We start from the raw sequence: 27,405 nt of genomic DNA, 5'->3' as shown, positions 1-27,405 counted from the left end.
TTTATAAAGCCATCTCGTTCTCCTGCTTCTTCTTCTTTGTTTTTTGTACTCAAGAAGGTGGGGGGGGGGGGTTGTGTGCATGTATCAATTAAAGATCCCTCAATAATGTTACAATAAAAGAATTGCTATTCCTTACCTCTCATTTCTAGCCTTATTGATCAAGTGAAAGGTGCCCAGGTATTTACTAAGTTGGATCTACAAGGGGTGTACCCTCTGGTGACAGTCAGACAAGGAGATAAGTGGAAGACAGCTTTCTGTACTAAATTTGGACTCTGTGGGCCCGATTCACAAAGCTAAACTTAGTCCAAAAGTCTAAGTTTAGACTTAAAGTCTAACTTTACTTGCAGTAAAGTTAGCCTTTTGGTCTAAGTTTAGACTTGTGGTCTAAATTTAGTCTTTTGGTCTGCTTTTCAGTTTTTCATAAATTACGTTTTGAGTGAGTTTTTGAATACATTTGTGGTGGTTTATCTAGATGATATCTTGATTTACTCCCCATCTGTGGCAGACCATGAGAATCTTGTAAGGGCAGTGTTACACACGTTACATGAAAACACTTTTCATTAAGCTAGAGAAATGAAACTTCCATTCTTCTACAGTCACCTTTCTGGGTTATGTTCTCTCTCCAAAAGGGATTAGCATGGATCCTTAGAATATAGAAACTATAATGGAATGGAATTCCCCCCATACAGTGAAGGAAGTTCAATGTTTTCTGGGTATTGCTACCTTTTACAGACAATTTATCCACCATTTTCCACCTTGGTGTCTCCCATAACACAGTTACTTAAGAAAGGAGTAGCTTTCCATGGGTCTGACTCTGCAGAACAGGCTTTTCAACAATTGATAGAGATGCCCATGTCCACTCCTATATTACAATACCCTGATACTACACAACCTTGTATTGTTGAGGCTACTGCGTCTCAAGTGGCAGTAGGGGGGTGTTGTCTCGGAGAGACAGAGGTACAGGAAAGTGGCATCCAGTGGCATATTATTCCCTTAAGCTTAGTCTTGCTGAAATAAATTATACCATTGAGGACAAAGAATTACTCGCTATAAAGAAAGGTTTTGAAGAATGGTGCCATTATTTAATGGGAGCTTTGCACACTGCAAAAGTTATTACTGATCATAGAAATCTGAAGTGTCTTAAATCAGCTAGAGAGCTCTCTATGGGTCAATTAGGGTGGACACAATTTGTTATAGCCTATGATTTTGTGACTGAATTGCAAGCAGGCAGACAGCATGGAAAAGCAGAGGCTTTATCTCATTTGGGTCAAGACAGAGTCAAGACAGTCCATTCATAATCCCTTTTGACCGTTTTGTGGGGGCAGTGGTATCTGAGAAAACCTTTGTGGCAGATGTAGCTGCTGCCCAGCTCAGCGAGGAAGCTCAAAATGTACTACAAGAACAAGAAACCTCGGTGGTGAATGATATGCATTATATTCAGGGTAGATTGTTTATCCCTATCTCTACCCTACAACTACAGCTATTGTCGTGGTGTCATACTCACCAAATGGCAGGGCATATGGGAAATAATAATACATTAGAATTGGGAAAGAGGTATTTCTGGTGGCCAACACTGATAACAGATAATAAACTATTTGTACAGAAATGTGTGGTTTGTGCCCAAAATAAAAGCTCCCATCAGGCATCCGCTGGGTTACTACATCCTTTGCCTACTCCTGCCCATCCTTGGCATACACTCTCTGTAGATTTTATTATAGGACTACCTAAGACAGGGCAGGGGTACAACACAGTTGTGGTGGTATTGGACATTTTATACCTTTGTCTGGTTTGCCGACATCTAAAGTCCTCGTAGATGTGTTCTTGCAATCAACTGTACAATTACCTGGTTTGCCCTCTGTTGTGGTGTCTGATAAGGGTCCTCAGTTTGGTTCGAAGTTTTAGAGGGCCTTGTGTACAGTGTTGCAGATTGATGTACATTTATCTACTGGTCATCATCCACAATCAGATGGTCAGACAGAAAGGGTGAACCAATGCTTAGAAGAATGTATTCAATATTAAATGATTCCTCTAAATGGGGCTGCAGAGTTTGCATATAATAATGCTCAGCACAGTTCTACCAAAATAATACCTTTCCAGTGTAACTATGGTCTGCATCCCCTTTTTCTTTCATTGCCTCTGCATCCTGTAACGATATACCTGCAATTCAAAAGTATATCAATCAGATTCAAGGTATTCAACGGTCTGCACAAGACAAGTTAAACCAAGCCAAGTTAGCATACAAAACAACTGCAGACATTCATCGCAGAGTGAGTCCTGTATATCATGTGGGTGATCAAGTTTGGTTGTCTACTAAGTATTCGAAATTAAAAGGGCCCTGAAAATTTCAATCTAGGTATATAGGACCTTACTTGATTCTTAAATGTGTTAATGATGTTGCCATAAGACTGGACCTACTGTCACAGGTATAGATATATTTGAGTTTTTTATGTATCCTTACTGAAGCCTATTGCTCCAGGAACTATGCTGCTAGAAAGACCCCCAGCTGTAAAGATTGATGATGAACCAGAGTTTGAGGTGGAGATGATAATGGATTCCAAACGCATCCAATAAAGACTTCACTATTTAATCCACTGGAAAGGATATCGACGTGAAGACCGCACTTGAGAGGCTGCATCTCATGTTCAAGCTCCCAGTCTAGTACGTCTTTTTCACCAATGGTATCCTGACAAACCAAAGCCTGTGGGAGGGGCTCTAGGGGGATGTACTGTCAGGTGCCAGCCTGTACGGCCTTCACTGCCACAGCCCCTTTAAGGAAGTTGCAGAGGTCCCAGTACGGTGGAGTGCATAGCCTTTAAGGCTACATGCTACACCACAACAACTACTCGTCGTCAGTCCCCGCACCCCGGTACTCACCTGAATTCTTCTGGTTTGTGTTTTTTTGGGTTTTTTTTGCATTCATGAGCGTCTGGCATTCGGCTGTGTCGCATTGGGATCACTGATTTTGTTTTTGTTGCTTTTCCTACGATATTATTGGATTTTCCTCCACATTTGGTTGCCACAGGATTCAATTTGGTATTTCTTTCACAAGTGGAGTCAGGATTTTTTGGAGAACTTTATATTGGTTTCTCTAAAGAATCTTCTTTTTTCTCTCCTCTGAAGAACTATGAGGCACGGTTTGGGAAAGACAACCATTTCCTTGCGCTCTGCATTATCATTATGGAAAAAAGGATGATACTTGGACACTGCTTTTCCTTACAAGTGCTCTTACATATCAGACTGGAAGATTTCCAGTAAGAGTGTTTTGCATATACTAACAGCATATATTGTTCTGTATGTGTGGGTTCCTATTCATTGTTTGTGGTTTTGTTTCAGAAAAAACACATGACTTAGAAGAGGTAAACTTAATCGAGCCTTGACATATTGTAGGAAGGTAGCCTCTTTCTAGCCTTGTTACCCCCACTTTTGGCCTGTTGGTGAGTATGTCAGGGTGTTTTTTACTGTCTCACTGGGATCCTGCTAGCCAGGGCCCAGTGCTCATAGGTTGTGGCCTGAATGTGTTCCCTGTGTGGTGCCTAACTGTGTCACTGAGGATCTGCTAACCAGAACCTCAGTGCGTATGCTCTCTCTGTCTTTAAAATTGTCACTGCAGGCTAGTGACCATTTTTACCTATTCTGATTGGCACACTGGAAGGTTAGTAAGTGTGAGGGCACCCTGGCACTAGCCAAGGTGCCTCCAAATTGTTAAGGGCAATTTCCCCAGACTTTGTGAGTGCGGGGACACCATTACACATATGAACTACATATAGGTCAATACCTATGTGTAGCTTCACAATGGTAACTCCGAACATGGCCATGTAACATGTCTAAGATCATGGAATAGTCCCCCCCAAGCCAAATCTGGTACTGGGGTGCCAATCCCATGCATCCCCGGGGCTCCAGCATTGACCCCGGGTACTGCCAAACTAGCTCTCTGGGGTTTTCTCTGCAGCTACCGCTGCTGCCAACCCTCAGACAGGTTTCTGCCCTCCTGGGGTTTGGGCAGCCCAGTCCCAGGAAGGCAGAACAAAGGATTTCCTCTGAGAGAGGGTGTTACACCCTCTCCCTCTAGAAATGGGTGTTAAGGGCTGAGGAGGAGTAGCCTCCCCCCGCCTCTGGAAATGCTTTGAAGGGCACAGATGGTGCCCTCCTTGCATAAGCCAGTCCACACCGGTTCAGAGAGCCCCCAGCCCCTGCTCTGGCACGAAACTGGACAAAGGAAAGGGGAGTGACCACTCCCCTGACCAGCACCTCCCCAGGGGAGGTGCCCAGAGCTCCTCCAGTGTGCTCCAGGCCTCTGCCATCTTGAATGCGGTGTTTGCATGAGGTGTGAGGGCACAATGGAGACCTCTCAGTGGCCAGTGCCAGCATGTGACGTCAGAGACCCCTCCTGACAGGCTCTTACCTGGTTAGGTAGCCAATCCTCCTTTGAGGATCTCTCCTGTGGGTTTCTCTTCAGATAACGAATGCAAGAGCTCACCAGAGTTCCTCTGCACTTCTCTCTTCAACTTCTGCCAAGGATCGACCGCTGACTGCTCCAGGACGCCTGCAAAACCACAACAAAGTAGCAAGAAGACTACCAGCAACATTGTAGCACCTAATTCTGCCAGCTTTCTCAACTGTTTCCTGGTGGTGCATGCTCTGAGGGCTGTCTGCCTTCACCCTGCACTGGAAGCCAAGAAGAAATCTCCTGTGGGTCGACGGAATCTTCCCCCTGCTAACGCAGGCACCAAACCTCTGCATCACCGGTCCTCTGGGTCCCCTCTCATGTTGACGAGTGTGGTTCCTGGAACACAGGAGCTGGATCCAAGTGACCTGTGTAGTCCAGTGTTTTTTCTGTCCAAATTTGGTGGAGGTATGTCCTTGCCTCCCCCCGCCAGACAGTAATCCAGTGTACTGCGTGATCTGCAGCTGCTATGGTCTCTGTGCACTTTTGCAAGACTTCCTTCGTGCACAGCCCAGGTCCCCAGAACTCCGTCTGCATTGCCCAACTCGCTGAGTTGACCTCTGGCTTCGTGGGACCCTCTTTTGTTGTGTTGAGACGACCGACGTGCTCAGATATCTTGAACGCCTGTTCAAGTGCTTCTGCGGGTGCTGCCTGCTTCTGCGTGGGCTCTCTGTGCGGCTGAGCACCCCCTCTGTCTCCTCCTCCAAGGGGCGACCTCCTGGTCCTTCCTGGGCCCTGGCAGCACCCATTATCTTCAACTGCGACTCTTGCAGCTAGCAAGGCCTGTTTGTGGTCCTTCTGCGTGGAAACAACTCTGCCTCCTCCAGAACGCCGTGGGACATCTTCTGACCAAAGGAGAAGTTCCTGGCGCCTTCCGTTGTCGCAGAATCTTTGGCTTCTTCCACCCGGAGGCAGCCCTTTTGCACCTTCATCTGGGGTTTAGTGGGCTCCTGCACCCCCTGGACACATGCGTGACTCTTGGACTTGGTCCCCTTCCTTTTCAGGTCCTCAGGTCCAGGAATCTGTCTTCAGTGCTTTGCAGTCAGTTGCTGTATTTGCAGAATCCCCTATCTCGCCTTGACTGTCTTTCTGGGGCAGTAGGGTAACTTTACTCCTACTTTTCAGGGTCTTGGGGTGGGGTATCTTGGACACCCTTAGTGTTTTCTTACACTCCAAGTGGCCCTCTACACACTACACTAGGCCTGGGGTCCATTCGTGGTTCGCATTCCACTTTTGGAGTATATGGTTTGTGTTGCCCCTAGGCCTATTGTCTCCCATTGCATTCTATGGTGTTCTACAGTGTTTACACTACTTTTCTAAGTGTTTTACCTACCTGATTTTGGTTTGTGTGTATATTTTGTGTATATTATTTACCTCCTACGGGAGTATATCCTCTGAGATACGTTTGGCATATTGTCACTCAAATAAAGTACCTTTATTTTTAGTAACTGAGTATTGTGTTTCTTATGAAATAGTTCTATATGATATAAGTGGTATAGTAGGAGCTTTGCATGTCTCCTAGTTCAGCCTAAGCTGCTAGAACACTACTAATCTACTAATAAGGGATAACTGGACCTGGCACAAGGTGTAAGTACCACAAGGTACCCACTATATGCCAGACCAGCCTCCTACACATATGAAGAACTGGTGTGCTTTCTCATAATATATAAAGAATAGGTATGTTCTATAGGCATATGTAAATTAATATAAATGAGTGTGTTGCGTACCAACTGTTATAATCTTATGAGATCTGTTTCCTTTAGAGGTTGCACACTTCACGCACCATTCCTCAGGTATCAGCACCTAAAAGGAAGGGTAAAGGGACATAAGGGCCCAGATTCTGGTAGGTGTCACGCAGTGCAGCATCCAAAAAAGCTGTCCTGTGCTACCTGACAAGGAGAGAGCAGGAGAGCGCCATATTGGCATATAAATGGCCCTCTTCTCTCCCTAGCGCAGGCGTTGATTTCATCTGCTGTGCGCGACGCACACCCCTTAGCGCCATAGTTCTAGGGAATGTGCGTGAGTCTACCATAGGTTTTGTACAGTACAAAATACTAGGCCTAGACAGGTGCAAATGCTTTTCTCACTTTGTATGTGTGCTGTACAGTGCAGCACACATGCAAAGTTGGAAAAGCATGGAGAAATTAAAACATTTCTCTGTTTTGGGCCTGATTTTAAAAGGCGTTAATTATTGGCGCTAAACCTTTCTTCTGATGTTGAGAATAGTTTACCATCAAAAGTATGGGTGATAGCACAGATGCGCACCACCTATATTATGCCCCCTTGAAGCAAAGTAACGCAGAGCAGGTTTTTGCACTGCTTTGCATTACTTTACCATACAAACCAATGCAAATACCTATTTGCTTTGGTTTGTGAATGCCCCAAAAAAATTAGCGTTAAAAGAGCAATGCTAAACCGACACCGAAACTTTGAGAATGTGGGCCAAGATATTTAATTTGATTAATCTTGAATATCATGATAATTATTCATGTATGACAGGCAATACTAAAAAATTGTTGTTACATTTCAGAACTGTAGGAGGCTGGCCTAGTGTGTGGTGGGTACCTAAGGTACTTACACCTTATACCAGGTCCAGTTATCCCTTATTAGTGAAGTGTAGGCAGTGTCTAGAAGCCAGGCTCTCTAGGGGTAGCTGTGGATGAGCAGCCAAGGCTTATCTAGGAGACATGCAAAGCCCATGCAATACCACTGTAGTCACATAGTACTCACAAACATAAAAAAAAATACTCAGTGTTACAAAAATAAAGGTACTTTATTTTGGTGACACAAATACCAAAAATGCCATGGAGACCAAACTCCCTGAGGAGGTAAGTAATACACAAATTATATACACTAATATGCAGAAATAGGCAAAAAAATACCTTAGAGACTATACTCCCTTAGAAGGTAAGTAATATACACAATATATACACTAGTATGCAAAAACAGGTGTAAAAACAGCTAGAAAACAGTGCAATTAGTGAAAATCACAATAGTTAGAAGTGGGCGTAGGAGAAACGCAAACCATATACTAAGAAAGTGGAATGCGAAAGTCGGTTTCCCACCTAGGCAAGTGTAGTGTGTAGAGGAGTGCTGGGAGTACTAGAAGAGCTGAAAGGTAAGTACCACACCCCACCTCAGCAGCCAGCAAATCAGGAGTAAATCACAGTAACTTTCCCAGAACACACACAGAAACGAGAAGAAGAATTGTGCAAAACCCAGAACAGACTGCAAGACTCCAGCAGGGGATTCCTGGATCTGAAGACCTGTGGAAGGAGGGGACCAAGTCCAAGAAGCACAGAAGAGCCCAGGGAGAACAGGAGCCCCCGCTAACCCGGATGAAGGTGCAAAAGGAGAACCACCGGTGGAGAAGAAGTCATTACTGCACCCAAGAAGACAAAGTCTGGTTCCTGGAGGGTGCAAGTTATGTCCCACGCCAGATGGAGGATTAAAGTCATGGTTTGTGTGGTCGCAGTCCGCAAATAAGCCTTGGCACATGCAAAGCTTGTGGTTAGCGGAAAATGGCACTGCTGGGGACCAGGAAGGACCTGGTAGACTCTACCTAGGAGGAGGAGTCAGAGGGGGCCCTCAGAGACACAGAGAGCCCACAGAACACCAGGCAGCGCGCACAGGAGTCCCACAGGACGGGGACAAGAAAGTTGCAGAAGAGGCCCATGCAGCACTACAACAAAGGCTCCCACACCGCTGGAGAACCACTCAGGAAGCTGTGTATCGCAGGACAGAGTGCTGTGAAGGACTTGGAGGAAGGATGCCAACAAGCCTTGGCAGCTGCAAAAGACGCGGTTCACAGGCTACTGTCTTGCGTGGGGAGGCAAGGTCTTACCTCCACCAAAGTGGGAAAGCTGGAAGAGAGGACCATCAGGACCACTTCAGTCCACCACTCATGATGCAGGATCCAAGCAGCTCAGCAAGAGAGGGGATCCATGCAGCCAGTTGTTGTCACCGTTGGTGCCTGCAGAACCAGAGGAGTGACTCCTTCACCCCAAGGGAGATTCCTTCTTTCTTCTGATGCAGGCTGAAGATGGGCTGTCCTCAGAGGATGTACAACCAGGAAACTGTTGCAATTGTTAGCAGGAGCCAGTGATACAATGTTGCAGGAGGCATCTTGCTTCTTTGTTGCAGCTTGTAGGTTCCTGGAGGGCCCTGATGCAGTTTCTTCCATGAGAAGTCAAAGTGAAGGATGCAGAGGATTCCTGCTGGAGTCTTGCAATCCAAATCTGAGGAATCACCCAAAGGAGAGACCCTAAACAGCCCTGAAAGGGGGATTGGTCACCTAACCAGGTAAGCGCCTATCAGGGGAAGGCTCTGACCTCACCTGCTGGCACTGGCCACTCAGATGCTCCCAGAGGTCCCTGCCAACCTTGAATCCAAGTTGGCAAAACCCAGAGACCCTCTGAAGGAGCTCTGAGCACCACCCCTGGGGTGTTGATGGACAAGGGAGTGGCCATTACCCTTTCCTTTGTCCAGTTTCGTGCCAGAACAGGGACTGGGGGTCCCTGAACCGGCGTAAACTGGTTTATGCAAAGAGGGTATCAAATATGCCCTTCAAAGGATTTCCAGTGGCTTGGGGAGGCTACCCCTCCATACCTGTAACACCTATTTCCAAAGGGAGTGGGTGAAACACCCCCTCCCAAAAGAAATACTTTGTTCTGCATTCCTGGGCTCGACCTTTTCAAGCAACAGGAGGGCAGAAACCTGTCTGTGAGGTGGTAGCAGCTGGGGCTGCCTGGAAAACCTCAGAAGGCTGAAATGGTAATTCTGGAGGTCCTCTAAGGAGCCTCCAGAGTGCATGGAATCATACAACCAATGGTCGCAAAAGCCCTGGGGTATGATTCCAACATGTGTGATACCAAACATGCATATGTTCCGAGTTACCATTATGTAGCTGGACATAGGTAGTGACCTATGCCCAGTACACTTGTAAAATGGTGCTCCCACAATCACGATATCTGGGAAAATGGGCCTGGAGTTTGTGGGGGCACATCTGCTAGTGTAGGGGTGCCCTCACACACAGGTACTCTGCACCCTGCCCTCTGGGCTAGAAGCCCTGTCATAGGGTTGACATATAAGTAATCTGGTGTAGTGAAAATGGCAGTGAAAGGGTGCATGCACCTTTTCACTCAGGCTGCAATGGCAGTCCTGGAGAGGCCTTTGCATGGGCTCCCTATGGGTGGCAAATATATGCTGCAGCCCACAGGGATCCCCTAGAACCTCAATGCCCTGGGTACTTAGGTACCATATACTCAGGACTTATAAGGAGGCCCCAGTATGCCAATTGTGGGTGAACTACAGAGTTTTGGGAAAGAGAGCATAATCACTGGGGTCCTTGCTAGCAGGATCCCAGTAAACACAGTCAAACACACTGACATCAGGCAGAAAAAGGGGGTAACCATGCCACGAAAGGGTACTTTCCTACAAGAACCGTCAAGTCTATCAAGGAGAAGTTGGTGTGGTTGTGGTCAAGGTTTGTCCTGGTTGGGCAAACATGGTTATATCGTCCACCTGCTATTCAGAGAAGCTGGGAACAGCATCTTGTCCATTTCACTCCTGCGGAAAAGGTACAAACTTGACACTGCAAGACTGTGCATCAGGAAAAATCATTGGACCAGACATGAAATGGGAGAGCGCACTGGGTTAAGAAAATTTGGGCCTTATGAGGGTCTCCACTAGAACACTCTGGTGGAAGCGAAGGTAGTAGTGGAGTCAAGGAGTGCACAACCAGTGTAGTAATCCTCGGCACTGAAACAGGGGTGGAAGTAGAGGCTTTACCATCTAGAGGTGACGGGGCAAGGTTTATGCCTGAAGCTAGCCCATCCAACTTGGCAGTTAACTCTGAGGTTTCTGTTCTTGAGGCTTCCATATCTTGTTTTAGGGTCCTATTTTCCTCTCTAAGTGCCATTAGTTCCTTTTGAATCTCTTCCAGAATCTTTCCCAAACTCTTTAGATCGTAACCTTCTGCCCTTCTACTCGGGTGAGTAGTTCAGCTTGGGCACTTCTCTGTCATTAATCAATATTGATTAATTATCGGAAAAAATAAGCCAGAATCAAGGGGATTACATTGAGTGTAGAAGGAACGTTTTCTCTTTTAGTTTTTTCCTTTTTTTCTCACAGAAGGTGAGGTCAGGAGTAAGGGTGGACAGTAAACTCTACCCCTCCAGTGGAGTTTGCTGAGTTTTGCCCACTCTGTACTCCCCTTGTTCTGGAAAAACTCTGCTAACCACCAAATGGTGGTTCTTTTTGTCGCGCAGTTCACCAACGTTAAGTTGGTAAGCGTGGAAACTGAGCGCTCAACTGCCTTCCGACGAGCTTCCTAAACGCGGGTGGTCATGGCAGGTTGCTACCGCTCGCATTGAGAAAGCTGCAGTTCATGTTGAGAAGGCTGCCGCTCGAGTAGAAGGGACCGAAAGAAGCAGCTGCATGGTGGCGTTTGCACTGATTGTACAGTGTGGGACACGCTCTCAGCGCTAGAAATGAGAGCAAGTAGCAAGACGTACTGAATTCTGACACTCGTAGAACTCCACTGAATCTCGCAGAGTTTTTAGATAACTGGCCAGAATTCCACAGAGTGACACTCTAAGGTCCAGATTTACAAGGCCCTAGTGCCTCCTTGCACCAGACTAGCGTCATTTTATTTTCACGCTAATGTGGCTCAAGGAGGCAATTTTCGGTGCGCCATATTTACAAAGTGGCATTATGCATGCATTGCGATACTCTGTGACCCCTTGCACCATATTATGCCCGCGTCATTACTAATGTAGTAAGAGGGGGTGGTGATTCAGCATTACGAGGCCGGCAAAAATGGTGCAGTGAAATCCACAGAACTCCTTAGTGACCTGCAGCATCCTTATACTGTACGGCAGATGGCTCGTTATCCCTTATATAGCCTACCTCCTTTAGATGTTCATTACTGGGTGCTATCAGAGAGCATCGAAACTCGCGGTACACTAACACCACAGCATTTACGTAGCATAAAATAAGCTCAGGTGGTAATAGGGTGATTTACATAACTAGGAGAGATAGGAGCCTGGTTGTTCCAGGTTACAGAGTGTCACCATGTTGTTTACCTAGAGAGGATAAGTAGGATTCGCTGTTCCGGATTATAAAGGGCACCGCACCAGAACTTGGCTATGTAAAAAAGGGGTTGACGTTATTCTGGTGTGGACTCTTAGAGACAGAATACATGCTTGGTACCCCAGGAGTGACAAAGACAGAATACATGCTTGGTACCCCAGGAAGGAGTAATAAGAGCCTGCTGCTCTATTACCAGTGAGGGCGATGTGACCTAGTGGTGCCTGGTTAAACAGCACACATGTTCAGTGCACGGCGGTACACATGGGCGTGCTGGTGCCGGGTCACAGGTGGCACACAAGCTTACATAGGGAAGAGTGATATGACCCTGGTGCACATTCCATATGTAAGAGATGTGGGCCGGGTTACTGGAGGCACATATTTATGTAGGGAGGAGTCACTTTACTCTTGTGCTCATTTACATATGTAGATGTGAGTCTGGTGGTGCCTGGCTACTGGTGGCACATATTTATATAGGGAGGAGTCACTTTACTCACTGGTGCTCATTTACATATGTAGATGTGAGTCTGGTGGTGGCTGATCTCCCCTGACCTCCCTTAAGGCCAGGAACAACTCCTCGCGTCGGGCAGACCCTTCATTCTGCCCCCGTGCCCCTGACCCCCTCCTGCTGCCTCGCTGCCGCTGTTGTTCTGGTAAGGAGTATCTAGCACTCTCTGCACCTGAAATGTATTTCGTTGCCTGCACATCAAATTTCGTTTCAGACCTGTGATTCTTGCATTTGTGCCCTTTTCTGTGCTCCGCTTCGTTTTCTGTGCCGTTCTTGCTGCCTTGCTTCTCCTCCGGCTCTTGCCGGTTCCCCGGCCCTGACGCTGCGTCCCCTGCGGCCCGCCCCCCTTGTGTTCCCATTTGTCAAACCCCTCCCTCCTCCCAGCTGCTCCTCCCTCCCACCACCCCTTCTTAATGGCTGCCCGTCCATGCCTGGACCGTGCGTAGCACCATGATCCATGATCCCTTGTCCCCAAGACCTCCATGGCCAGCAATGCCAATACACCACCAGCACCCTCCACGCACTCAACACCGGACGAGCACACGCCTGCTCCTGACCTCCCCTGAGCACACCCAGGGACCCTTCACCTGCCGAAACTGCGGCCTCACCAGCCTCGAAATCGCCAAACCTCCGGCTGAACCTGACCGCAACTACCTCCGATGCATCCTACTAAACACCAACTCCGCACGCAAACACGCCATTGAGCTCTGAGACCTGCTCGACACCTCCACCCTGGACGTCGCCTTCCTGACGGAGACCTGGATGAATGCCTCCTCGGCCCCAGACATCGCCATAGCCATTCCGGATGGCTACAAGATCACCTGCAGGGATCGCACCAACGGAGTCGTAGGCGGAATTGCCATCGCCCACAAGAACACCATCAGGGTCATGACCTGTACCGATCACACCCTCAGCACAGACCCCCCCGGACCACAGCCTCAGTTCTGCAACTCCATCGCCGACCTCGTCAGCAGGCACGCCCTAGCCTCTGTCCTCCTCGGCGACCTGAACTTTCACCTAGAGAATAGCAACAACCCCAACTCCACCACCCTAATTGACATCCTCGCCACCCACGGACTCAGACAACTCTTCACTACTCCAACACACTCCACTGGCCACACTCTGGACCCCGTCTTCTGCGCCAGCCCCCACATCACCTTCAGCCACTCCACCGAACTCCCATGGACTGACCACAGCTGCATCCACTTCACCTTTCGGAAACCTACCACACACCACCGCACCCAACAGATCCCCCACCGCAAATGGAGCAAAATCAGCCAAGACCAGCTGAACACCAGCCTCGCCCAAAAACCATCCACCGAACCCACTGATCCCGACCTCTCTGCTTGCAACCTCTGGCGCTGGATCGACGACTGCACCAACACACTCGCCCGCTCAATAAACCTTCCAACAGAGGTGCCAACAAGAGAGCCAGATGGTTCACCTCGGATCTTCGAGCCCCCAAGCAAACCTGCCGGAAACTAGAGAGAAAATGTGGCTCCTCGAACAGACACCAGACAACCATGCCGCCTTCAAGAACGCCATACGCAATCACCATCACCTCATCAGATCTGCCAAAAAAACCTCCTTCAAAGACTGCGTGGACAACAACGCGCACAACAGCAAGGAGGTGTTCAACATCGTGAATGAACTCTCCAACCCCAGCTCCAGCGCAAACAACATCCCACCTTCACAAGACCTGTGCAACTCCCTCGCAGCCTTCTTCCACCACAAAATCACAGACATCCACGACAGCTTCAACAGCCAGACCACCCCGCCAATCACTGACTCTTCAGACTCTCCACCCACCTTTAGCTACGAGCCCCTGCTCGTCTGGGCCAACGTGAACGAAGACGACACAATCAAAACCATGAGTACGATCCACTCTGGATCTCCGTCAGACCCATGCCTGCACCACATCTTTAACAAAGCAAGCGCCACCATCGCACCCCACCTCCGCAAAGTCATCAACATCTCCTTCGTCACCGCGACCTTCCCTGCGGGCTGGAAGCATGCTGAGATCAAACCCCTACTCAAGAAACCCATGGCGGACCCGAGAGACTTCAAGAACTTCCGTCCCAACTCACAGCTCCCAGTCCTGGCCAAGGTCATCAAGAAGATCATCAACAGACAACTCACCCACTACCTCGAAGAAAACAACATCCTGGATCCATCCCAGTCAGGGTTCCGCAACAACCACAGTACCGAAACCGACCTCAGCGCCGCCACCGACGACATCAGGGCCCTGCTTGACAACGACGAAACCGCGGCCCTTATGTTCCTGGACCTCTCGCCCGCCTTTGACACTGTCTGTCACCGCATCCTACGCACATGCCTCCATAATGCATGGGTCCGGGACAAAGCTCTAGAGTGGACCACCTACTTCCTCTCCGGCAGGACCCAGAGTGTCCGCCTCCCCCTTTCTGCTCCGAAGCCTCCAAGATCATCTGCGGCGTTCCCCAAGGATCGTCCCTCAGCCCTACACTATTCGACATCTACATGGCCCCGCACACCCACGTCGCCCGGCTACACAACCTCAACACCATCTCCTACACCGACAACACCCAACTGATCCTCTCCCTCACCAAGGACCCCCTCACGGCCAAATCCAACCTCCATGAAGGAATGAAGTCTGTCGCCGATTGGATGAGGACAGCAAGCTGAAGTTGAACTCAGATAAGACAGAGGTCCTCATCCTTGGTGCCAAGCCTTCAGCCTGGGACGACTCCTGGTGGCCAACCGCTCTGGGAGCAGCCCCAACACCCACCAACCAAGCACGCAACCTGGGCGTCATTCTGCTTCAACACCCTCTGCATGCTCAGCAAGATCTACAGATGGATCTCCACAGATACGAGAAGAACAGTCACCCAAGTCCTCGTCAGCAGCAAACTTGACTATGGAAAGGCCCTCTACGCAGGAGCCCCGGCCAAACTCCTCAAACGACTGCAACGCAAACAAAACGCCTCAGCGCGCCTGATCCTCGATGACCACAGCCACATCACTCCCCTTCTAAGAGACCTACACTGGCTACTCATCACCAAAAGGATAACCTTCAAACTCCTCACCCACGCACACAAGGTGCTCCACAACACCAGTCCAGCCTACCTCAACAGACGACTCACTTGCTACACCCCTTCCCGCCAACTCCGCTCAGCCGACCTCGCCACCATTCCACGCATCCGAAGAACGACTACCAGAGGCAGATCCTTCTCCCATCTTGCCGCCAAGACCTGGAACACCCTTCCCTTGCCCCTACGTCAGACCGAAGACCTGATGACTTTCAGGAAGCGACTCAAGACCTGGCTGTTCGAGCAGTAGCAGCACCCTTCCCCCCACACCCCCTCAGCGCCTTGAGACCCTCACGGGTGGTAGTGCGCTCTACAAATACACTGATTGATTGATTACTGATGGCACATATTTATATAGGGAGGAGTCACTTTAGTCTGGTGCTCATTTACATATGTAGACGCTGATGGCACATATTTATATAGGGAGGAGTCACTCTACTCTGGGGCTCATTTACATATGTAAACGTGAGTCTGGTGGTGCCCGATTACTGGTGGCACATATTTCTATAGGGAGGGGTCACTTTACTCTGGTGCTCATTTACATATGTAGACGTGAGTCTGGTGATGCCCGATTACTGATGGCACATATTTATATACGGAGGAGTCACTTTACTCTGGTGCTCATTTACATATGTAGACGTGAGTCTGGTGGTGCCCGATTACTGGTGGCACATATTTATATAGGGAAGAGTCACTTTAGTCTTGTGCTCATTTACATATATAGACGTGAGTCTGGTGGTGCCCGATTACTGGTGGCACATATTTATATAGGGAGGAGTCACTTTACTCTGGTGCTCATTTACATATGTAAAGGTGAGTCTGGTGCTGCCCGATTACTGATGGCACATATTTATATAGGGAGGAGTCACCTTAGTCTGGTGCTCATTTATGTATGTAGACGTGAGTCTGGTGGTGCCCGATTACTGATGGCACATATTTATACAGGGAGGAGTCACTTTACTCTGGTGCTCATTTACATATGCAGGATATATCACCCTGGTGCTGCCTCGTTACAGATGACACCCAAGCTTGTTTACACAGACATGAAACCAGTGATGCTGGCTGTAGGCGGTGCACAAGCTCATATACATAGCGAGGAGTGACATTAGCCTGGTGCCTGTGTACATATACCAGGCCACAGATGGCACACAGGCTCATTTACATACAAGACTGGGGGCTCCTGGTCAGAGATGGCACACTAGCGTGTTTGAACAGCGAGGAGGATAGGAGCCTAGCGCTCCTTTGCATCTGTATGTGGCAGATGTGAGAATGGTGGTGCCTGGTTGCACAGAAGCTTTTAAACAGGGAGAGGTGCCAGGTGACTATGGAAAGTCAGAGTCCGGCAATCTGCGGCTTGGTGGATGTTCAGCAGAACCTCTGTGATACATTATGTATAAATAAGTATTCAGTCCCCCGGCTTCAAGCAAAGTCCTCCTGACATCTGAACCAGGTCATGTGGAGTCTGGTGTTGTCTCTGTCCTCTCCCAACACCCTGTCTTCTGACCTGTAAATACCACAGGCTCTCCCAGCCACAGCTCCAGTTGGTCACAAGCTACTCACCAAGTAAGAGGAAGCCCTTTCAAAAAGTGCTTTCATGTGTCTGACTTATCTGGTCACAACATTCAATCACAACTGAACCACTATACAGAACAGAGCCCCCCACCCCACATTGTAAGAGAGATGAGTGTTACACAAGTGTAAACACAGTTCAACTTATATATGTGCTGTAGTATACACTGAACCTCACTGACAGGAATCACAAGTCTGTACGTGGTGGAAGGCAAAGACGGCGATGGATTCTGAGGAGGAAAGAGAACTGTTAACTCTTCATGATGTGATATCCTGTAAAGTGATGCATTTCAGCTCATTTCTGTCACAATCTGCAGCTCTGACAATTTCATATGTCTAAACTGTTATTCCTGTTGCAGCGCCTTCTGCCTTGAGAAGGCCCACGGTAGACCAACGTGGGGACAAAACACGATGTGGCAAATTAAGAACAAAGGGATTTTGGAAAGATCTAAGAAAAATGCATATCCTGTGTCAAACATCAGATGTGCAGTTGATGAAGGGGAAAGAGCGAAATAAAGTGCTATCCTGAGAACAAAGTAACCAGGAGAATAGATGCAAATGAAAGTAAATTCAAACAATAAAGAACTATGTAACCACAACTGTGCGAGAGGGACGCATATTATCTCTCAGTAGCCCTTGTTTGTGATTCTGCTACAGTGCTCACATCATCCTCACTGGAGTAGAGGGGAGCCTGGGGTGTCTGGCCACAGAGGATCATTTACACACAAAGCTGGTGTGAGCCAAATCACAAACCACAACTGTAACCTTTCCAGTAGGTAGATTGTTTCCTGCAATCAGCCTGCTTGGATCTTTCCCATACTGCGATCAGCAAAAGTAACCCGCGTCTTCCACTAAAGTGTCCTTGACTTGCCTTTTGTAAAGTGGCTTGAGAAGCAACTCACAAACTTCAATACAATGTAGTAAAGAGACAAGAGTTTAGATAAACAAGAGTATTTAATATTTACTCAGGAGCAAAATCAAGAGCAGGTCTGTGATTTAAGTATTAAAGATTAGTAAAACAACTGTCCTAAAGAAAATAAAGGATGCTGATAGTCATGTATACAAAATCGCAAAAAAAAGGTAAATGTATTAAAAAAATCAGATCCACTCAATCAACGTTGTATACAAAACAGTAGTTGACTACGCTAGCCATGCTCGGGGGGCACTGGTACTTCTAGTGTCAGGTGATGATTAAAACTGGAATTTCCAAACTTTTGGGCTAAACCAGTCACAGAAAGTGATGAGATGCACAGAGCTGGTATAAAATGCAAAATAGCCACAAAGAAGAATTGAGTCATGAAGTCCAACCTGAATCGATGGCCATCAACGTGGCCAGACCTGAGGCAGCTAAAACAGCTGCAAAGTCTTCGGGGTTTCCAGGTTATCAAGAAGGTTTGAGGTTGATGATCCGAACCAAAGCACAGAACGTGGTGAGAACAAGCAGAGTACTGGAGCTCACACTGACGGTTCAAACATGAGACTTGTATTCGTCAAGGTATAACACAGCAGGTTCAAGCTCGAAAAGCGATTCGACCCATATTTCAGTTATTCAAGTGGAAAGGTACAATACCAATAAAGGCTGATGAAGGTGGAGGAATCTCAGGTTTTGAGCTCTCTGTGCTTACACTGTAGCCGTACAGTGAGGGTGAAAACTGTTCATCGTATATACATGCACGCGAAGAATATGAGTGCCTCAGAAGCAGTCAACAGCAAATGCCATTTCAATGCTAAAGTGGTGGAAACACAGCAAAATCAGGTAAAAGGAAGAGAAAGGGGGAAATATAAAACCAAATCATGATAACATGGTTAACATCATTTAGAAATGACCTGACCCTACTACTGCAATATCAAAGATCTACTGCAAGAGGCCCTCAGGAGGCCCAGTGATGTAGCAAGTCCCGGAAAATAAGTTCCAAGATATCCGTAGCTCCCCAGTCACATCAGACACGTGCTCAGGGGTTCCAGCAGGATCATCCCATATGCTCTAGTAACAGCCAAGTGCCCGCGTCCCTTTAGCTTTACCACAAAAATGAAAGACTCAGGTTGAGTTGGACACCTTGCGGGCTGTTCACAAAGGTATCTGACACCTGTGAGTAATCTCTACATGCAAGGATGCTTTTAGAGTAACCTTGACACGTTTAGCTTTCACAATTACAATTGTAAAGTTACTCAAAGGTTTAGAATTCACCCCTGAAACAGAGGTGCAGCAAAATGTACAGATGTAAGTTACTACAGCCAAAATGGAGCTATAGAAAGTGCAGCATCACACATGGCCAACCACTGATACTGCAAAACCGTCCCTTGGAAAATAATGGAGGCAGAGGCTTAAACAGAATCCCTTAGGAAATAATAATGAATTAAAATAATTTATTTTGCCTTTAAAAAATACATCAAATTCGAAAGAATTCTACAAAATTACATATTTTAAAACAACTATTTCATACACTTTCAATAAATATTGTAACTATTAAAAAATATTTAAATTAATTCTATACATAACTTTTTGTAAGGCTGTGACCTCTCTAAACAGAGATATGTAAGGCAGTTCAGTAATTAGTACATAAGAAAATACAATTTAACTTGAGGTGGGATTTTTAAAAAAGAATTATTCAAAAACAATTTTATTTAACACATTTACATTTAATTAGTCAAATAAAAATGAGATAATACTGTTGTAGCATTTTTATTTTTATCTACATTTAAAGAATATAAAATGTGTTTACATTAATATTTAACATAAAAATAGTTCATTTTTTTCAAGTATAAAACTTTAAAAACGTTCCTGATATACTTACACAGTGAGAACATCGTCCAAGTTGAATATAATAAAAATTATATTTTTTTCTTAAGCTTAAATTAAAAGTTTCCCACTTAAAGTAACATTTATTATGCATTAATAATTACTAAATGTGATGTAGAGAATTAATTATAACAAAGTTAATTATACTTTACTAAAAATCAAGGTCATATTAGTGTTTAAATAAGAAATGTAGACATTGTTTGCCATTAAATCACATTTATTTAGATTTCTAACGAGTTGCAGTTCCAAGGTCATGTGTGATGTTGGACTCACTCCAGCCCTGAGCTGGAGAACATTAACCACTGTTTTAGGTACACTGTAGCTGTAGTAAGTTTAGAAGAGTGTCTGGAAATTGAAGTGGGCTTACTCCTTCCTGGGTGAGTGTGTATCCTTCCCTAAACCCCTCCCTAAACTGCCCCTCACTCCTCCCTTAGCCTCTACCCTTCATTCACACGTATTTCCCATTTTATAGACACTTTCCTCTGTCCCTCCCATGTTTATTGCTATAAAATATATTAAATTGTGCAGTCGGGGCAGACAACTCCACACGGAAAAGATGGGGGAGGAGGAACGTAGGTTCATGAATGGGCCTAATGATTTGTGAGACTCACTTGGGTGTATCGATGTGATCCCAGAGCTTGTGAAACTTTCCTCAGCAGATGTGAAGCAGCTTCCATTTATAGCAAAAAGGAAATAGAAGGAGACCACCAGAGGTGTTGTGAACCCCTCGCTTTACCAGCTACGGCAGGGGTGGGGTTTATGGGCCTTTGTTATCTGCAGCTTGACAGATGAAAGCTTACAATAATGGAAAGGAAGAAAGACTGATGAGTAAGTAAAAGGATTGATGAGTGGGTGAAAGAATGGGTGGATGGAAGGATGAATGGATGAGTGGGTGAAGGGATGGATGAGTGAGAGAAAGGATGGATGTGTGGGTGAAAGGGCTGTCATAGTTGGACTTGCTCCAGGCGAGACTGCTGGTTTAGGGATGACAGCACTTTTCTATGTCAGCGACTAAGCCAATCCCACAAGTCGTAACTGTTGGCCCAACCCTTCCGGCTCACAAGAAGCTCCTCACCAGAAATCCAAACAGTAAAAGGTGATTTGTGGCAGCCTTTACGCATGGACTCAAGAGTGCGGCATCTCAGGGGAGATTATCCTTTACGTACATGAGCAACAGGTCTGTCACACACAGGCCAAGAAAGAGATGCAGTAAAGTGTCCAATAGGTTTTATTAGCAAGACTACAATATTGTGTAAAATGCATGTGCTGCAATGAGAAGGATAATGCACAGTGCAAGAATCATGGTTGTGAAAATGAGTCGTGAAGATAAAGACCCCCATCATCTTGCAATAAACATGTGATGTGGAATACCCTAACACCCTAGCATGATGAACCTAATCTCTAACCTAAAGAGAGCTAGGTGTGATAAACCTAATCTGCCAGTACCGTGTCCAGGAGAAGCACTCCCAACCCTCGTTACCATGGAATGAGATCTCTAGGTCAGACTGTGGGGACACGAAGGCTGGGTCAGCATGAAGGTGCTGTGTAGCATAGATAGCGTTGATGGCATCTGGTAGGAATCCCTCTGATAACCTTGTCTGCGTGAGATGTATTTATACACATCTTGTAGGACCCCTGACGCAGGTATGTTCCCAAAAATCGATAAGAAAGCATGTGAGAAAGGGACATGATGTGAAGACCTACGTATATCCTGTGTCTGTGACACTGAAAATGACGTCTTTATAGATTGGCACTGATAACGGGAAATCAAAACATTTTCCTAACTAGAAACAACGCAGCCATCTTTGAAGAAATCATTAAATACATGCGCTAAAACAGAGCAGGCTAAGTAGGTGAAAAGTCACTGGGTGACGGGGGCACAAGCCTGCAAGGCAAAGGACTAAGCAATCTCCTGCTTCCCACTGAAACTAAATAGGATTCACTACAGGGTGAGTGGGTGAAATGATGAATTGTTTAGTGAAAGGATAAGTGGATGAAAGGTGGGATGGATGAGTGGGTGAAAGGATGGGTGGGTAGAAGAAAGTATGGAAGGGTGAAAGGATGGATGGGTGGGTGAAAGGATGGGTAGACGAGTGGGTTGAAGGTGGATAAGGAGGTTAGATGATGGGTAGATGGGTGGATGAAAAGATGGCAGAGTAAATGGAAACCTGAGAGGGAGGCAGGGTGGGAGGTAGGGATGGATTGATGGTAAGGTAAATGGAGATCTGAAAGGATGGATGGGTTGGTGAAAGGATGATAGGGACAATTACAATCTGAGAGGATGGGTGGGTAGGTGAAAGGAAGGCAGACTAATTGGCAATTTGAGAGAATGAATGGAAGGCATCGCAAATAGAAATCTGAGACAATGGATGGTGGATGGATGAATAAATGAATGAACAAAAGGATCAATTGGTATATTGAAGGTTTTTTGGCAGATGGATACATCAACTGATGGATGTGTAGGGGGATGGATAGATGTATAGTTGGATGCACTCATCGATGATGAATCTTAGTATGGATGATGGACTGGCCGATGGATGGAATGGTAAAAGATTGAACAATGGATGAAAGAATGAATGGATGAAAAAATGTAGAAGTGTAACAGTGCCGATTAGCAGGTGGATGAGAGGATGAATAGATCAGTTCTTGGATGGAAGGGACATGGAGCCCTTTCAAAGGCGTTCGGGCTCACATGCCTCGCTTGCTTGGTGCCATCAGAGCTTGGGTTCAAAGTGGGGGGTATTTTAATTTTCTGACTACTCACTCGGAGGCCACTGAAGTGGATTTCTATAATACTAGGCTGTGGCCTAATGATGACTAATTATGGTGGGACCAAGAATTGTTTGCATATGGTTGGCCTTGTCTTTAGTGGCACAAAGACTAGAGAATGATGTTGCCAAGATTAACTACTAACTACCAGTTCTTCCATCACCTTTAGTTTTTCTCAAGGATCAGCCCTAAGTGGAGCAGACGTGAACAGGCGTTGGTCCCGTAGAGACCTTTGACAAAGGGACCACTGCTGCATCTCTCTGGTGAGGCTCATTAAAGCTGTAAACAGTTTAAGGTTACTTGCAGTCCCTATCAGATGGGACGTGGCCTCAAAGTTTGCAATCAACTTGACCCTACAGGTTGGACCTTGTGCTAATTGGCATACAGGAAGCATTAACTGGAATGAGACTTAATGATTACAAAGAAATTACATTAATTTAAGCATTTCCATCCCTCGCTGTGTGCTTTTCTCAGTGGACAGTTTGTTTGACAGTCAATGGATTCCATGTGGCTGCTTCATGTGAGGGTTTTGTAATGCTGAAACCTGCTCCCCAGGGTTGACAGTGAGCACCTTTATTATCTCACATTGTCTCTCTCATGTAGAGAGGTTACATTTACAACTGATGTTTTTGACAGATTGAGAGCACTGATAATTTTCTTTCTCTTTGTGAGTTGTCTCATGTTGAATCAAACTGAATCTCCAGCGGACGCATTCTTGGCATTTAGAACAATGAAAAGGTTTTATCTAGTGTGAGTTCTCCTACGTTGAGCAAGACCAGATTCTGACTGAAGCTTTCCTGGCACGGAGGGCACTGGTAAGGATGTTAGTCCAGTGTGTGTTTGCTCATGTTGAATGAGACTGTCCTTCCAACTAAAGCTTTTTTGGCATTCAGAGAACTGATAAGGTTTGTACTCAGTGTGTGTTCTCCTATGTCGAGTGAGATTACCTTTGTGACAGAAGCTTTTCTTGCATTCAGTGCACTGATAAGACTTTAGCCCAGTGTGCGTCCTCTCATGTTGAATAAGATAGTCTTTCCACCCAAAGCTTTTTTGACATTCAGAACACTGATAAGGTTTGTACTCAGTGTGTGTTCTCCTATGTCGAGTGAGATTACCTTTGTGACAGAAGCTTTTCTTGCATTCAGTGCACTGATAAGATTTTAGCCCAGTGTGCGTCTTCTCATGTTGAATAAGATAGTCTTTCCAACTAAAGCTTTTCTGGCATTCAGAGCACTGATAAGGTTTTTCCCCGGTGTGAGTTCTCTCATGTTTAGTGAGACTTTGTTTTAATCTGAAACTTTTCTGGCATTCAGAGCACTGATAAGGTTTTTGCCCAGTGTGAGTTCTCTCATGTTTAGTGAGACTTTGTTTCAATCTGAAACTTTTCTGACATTCAGAGCACTGATAAGGTTTTTGCCCAGTGTGAGTTCTCTCATGTAAGGTGAGACTTTGTTTCACTCTGAAACTTTTCTGGCATTCACAACACTGATAGGGTTTATGTCCAGTATGGAGTCTCTCATGTTGCATCAAACCTGATTTCCCACTGAAGCTTTTTTCGCATTCAGAGCACTGATAAGGTTTTTCCCCAGTGTGGATTCTCACATGTTGAATGAGATTGCATTTCTTACTGAAGCTTTTCTGACATTCAGAGCACTGATATGGTTTGTGTCCCGTATGGTTTTGTTCATGTTGAATTAAACTCGATCTTTCACTGAATCTTTTCTGGCATTCTTTGCATTGATACAGTTTTTGTCCAGTGTGAGTTCTAGCATGACGAGCGAGACAATATTTGTCAATGAAGCTTTTCTGGCATTCAGAGCACTGATAAGGTTTTTCCCCAGTGTGAATTCTCTCATGTCGAATGAGACTGTCTTTATCACCAAAGTTCTTTTGGCACTCTGAGCACTGATAAGGTTTGTCCTCAGTGTGTGTTCTCCTATGCCGAGTGAGACTACCTTTCCGACAGAAGCTTTTGTTGCATTCAGTGCACTGATAACATTTTAGCCCAGTGTGTGTCCTCTCATGATGAATGAGATTGCCTCTCTGACTAAAGCTTTTTTGACATTCAGAGCACTGATAAGGTTTCTGTCCAGTGTGAGTTCTCTCATGACAAGTTAGACACGATTTCTGAATGAAGCTTTTCTGGCATTCAGAGCACTGATAAGGTTTTTGCCCACTGTGGATTCTCTTGTGTAGAATAAGACTGGCCTTATGATGGAAGCTTTTTTGGCACTCTGAGCACTGATAAGGTTTGTACCCAGTGTGTGTTCTTCTGTGTTGAGTGAGATTATCTTTCTGATTAAATCTTTTCTGACATTCAGTGCACTGATAAGGTTTTAGTCCAGTGTGAGTTCTCTCATGTTTAGTGAGGTGGGATTGATGACTAAGGCTGTTCTCACATTCATTGGGCTTATTCAAGATGTATGTATCTCCAAGTTGGATTTTTTCCTGGGTACATTCCATCTTAAGACTGAATCTGATTCCAGAATAGGTATTCCTTTATATTATACTCAGCATTAGCTTTCAAATACACTGGACATATTCTGCCAAACATTTGTATTTAAACGATGACAGCTTTTATCTGGAGATCATTTGTCCTAAGTTCAAAGGCAGCCTACATCAAGCCTGTCCTATAAACCTTCACCGAAGAGTCCCTTGTTTTTTATTAAGATGCCCCTCGTGGAATCATTTTCCACAAGTTATGATTGGGTGAGTTCTCTCAAAAATAATTAAAATCATTTTGTGACTCCAGTTTCTCCCATTTGATTTAGGAATTTTAAAAGCCCTGATAAGGTCCTTGGAGTTTAGTATGTACATGTTCAATACATTTGTTCATACAAGTAATGATCGGGGATTATGACATGCCACGCTGATCTTAGGAATTATCAATAGCATAACACTGGGCCCTTTTAAGCATCCTATTCCAGTACAAGCTTTTCTTTGCTCTATGACTAAGGTTACAGCAGGTAGATAATCGACTTTGGAAGCCCTGGACACTTTGAAACAACTCAGATCAACCCAAGAGAGTTGGTGGAAAAAATCTTTCTATATCAACAATGATAGTCCAGAAATGTTGCTGTAGTGATAACAGGGAAAGAGTTTTCACAATTATTTTCTTTTCAACAATGTTTTCTCTCCTCTTTTGAACGGAGGTGACTTGTCGTCCTGACAATTCTGTCGAATCATATGTACGGATACTCTTTTGTTGGGGAGGCGCTTGGGTCTCCGTGGCATTCCTCATACACCATCAGATAGAATTTACAACACTGATTAGTTTGCTCTCAGGTGCATTGCGTGGATATCAATTATCGCCAACATTCTTCGTTCTTACATACCTTGAAACGGTACATTCAGTAATTGCTTCGGGTCATTTTACTTTAGGGACTTGACAACTTATAATGAGCGTAAGGAATCTGAGAAATCATTTTGACATTCAGCAGTTTCTTCCCCTCCACATTCCTCACCATTCCTGGTGCAAATAATTTGTTTCTTTTTAGAGTTCTAGAATGTAGAATGTTTTACTTTTTTCAAAATAATCCTTTTCATCGTGTTTCACTAAAGTACATTTCTTTTTCGGTTCGTGTTTCAGTGACCTGCAGAAATAAAGTTAGAGATTGTAAATGGACACAAAGAAATAATATTTATGACCATTTTCTTTTCAGAAAGAAAACATTTACAGAATTGAGGGAGGAAATCAGTTTGAGTTGCATTTCTGAAAGAGGTGAAACAGCTCTTGGACACTGTAGCCAGGGAGCTTTTAACAACTGGAACTCAAGGTTGTCAGAGTAAAATGAGTGAACAGAGAAAAAAGAAACAGAGAAAAAAGAAACACGAGTTACACAAACACTGCGACACAGATCCTCAGAAGCATCCAATACCAACAATGTACTCTTTCTGTGACAATGCCTGGTACCACAGTGAGATCTCGGTAACACCTTTAATGAATGATCAGATATTGTTTCCTCCCCTGTCCACATAGAGGATTTATCTAGTTCCTACTTCAGCAATCCATGAAGGGACATTTTATTGAGCATAGGATTTGGCTTTGTACTCAGTGCTTTCAATGCTACAGCCAGCACAGCTCCTCAAGTGGCAGACAAGACAGAAAGGGGCAGGATGGGAGGACGTGATGAGGCGGATGTCAGATCCAGAGCTCAAGGACGTGGAAGGAATAGTCCAAGGGAGGAGAGTATCATGTGGTGTAGAGAAGGAGATAAATGTGCCAATAGTCAGGGAACTGTTGGGCAACACGGGAGCAGGCACTCAAGTCTCACCACCCTGGGTGGAGACCAGACCTCCACTAGGGTCCTGACACATTCACATTCCCGGTGGAATGTGGCTCCATCTGGTGGGTGCCAGGGTACGCTGGTGGGCAGCCACATTAGCAATCACAAAAATTCAAAGGGGAGGTTTGCAGGAACATGGGGAGGCAGATGCTGCTACAACACCCTGCGTAGTGACATGCTTTGTCAGACAACCATTACAATTTGTAAGAGCCCAAGAGTAAGAGGCAGAAGGAAGTAAGAATTGCACAATTTATGAAACTGGAGATATATAGGTTGACCCTGGAGCATACTAAGATTTGTAAGGAAACACACTCAAAGCAGCTGGTAGAAAAAAAGTATTTGTTTTATTTAATTTCATTTGTAGGTTTCACTTGCACAGCGATGGCAAAGCTTATTGTATTAAAAAACAAATCTTAAAAGGGGCTTAGAACCCATCCAATACTTACCAGAACTTACAATTTGTTGATTCCAACATTACTCTAATTTACATGCTTTTCAATGGTCAGCACATCATCTGCTTCAATTTGCATGTCTTCCTGCCCTGGTTTGCCTTTCCACGCTGTGGCATGGAGTTTGGCTTAAGTCCAGTTTCCGGTCACAGGCCACGGGCTACTGGCAAGTGTCTTTCCACTGGAACTGGTACTTTTTTTCGTTTCCTATCAATCACTCCATATGAGTGCATCTGCAGGCTGACTTCTCTCCTCACAGCTTGTTGTCGCTGCTTCTCCACCAGTTCACCGTCCTTCCCCTGTTGCTGTTCTTCCCCATGTCCCTCTATCAATACTTTTTTATTTTATACTGTAGCACTTCATCTGAATGCATCGTTTTGCAGCCTGTCTCTATCTATCCCTTCCACCCTGCCCGCATTTGTT

At 45.6% G+C, this 27,405-nt stretch overlaps 1 protein-coding gene across 1 annotated transcript in view; it reads right to left on the bottom strand.

Moving 5' to 3' along the window:
• The window catches only part of LOC138294055 (zinc finger protein 850-like), a 214,239-nt gene that overhangs the window by 105,128 nt on the left and 81,706 nt on the right, over positions 1-27,405 (bottom strand). Inside the window, exons 3-4 of the mRNA XM_069233302.1 lie at positions 22,994-25,840; positions 2,090-2,157 (exon numbers count right to left, since the gene is read on the bottom strand). Coding sequence (XP_069089403.1) covers positions 2,090-2,157; positions 22,994-24,710 — 1,785 coding nt within the window. The 5' untranslated portion in view covers positions 24,711-25,840. The remainder of the gene's footprint in view (positions 1-2,089; positions 2,158-22,993; positions 25,841-27,405) is intronic.

The sequence above is a fragment of the Pleurodeles waltl genome, chromosome 4_2 (assembly GCF_031143425.1).
Source record: "Pleurodeles waltl isolate 20211129_DDA chromosome 4_2, aPleWal1.hap1.20221129, whole genome shotgun sequence".
In the NCBI taxonomy this organism is placed as follows: Eukaryota; Metazoa; Chordata; class Amphibia; order Caudata; family Salamandridae; genus Pleurodeles; species Pleurodeles waltl.
Note: the sequence above shows the minus strand (reverse complement) of the source record. Positions and strands in the feature narration are given on the sequence as shown.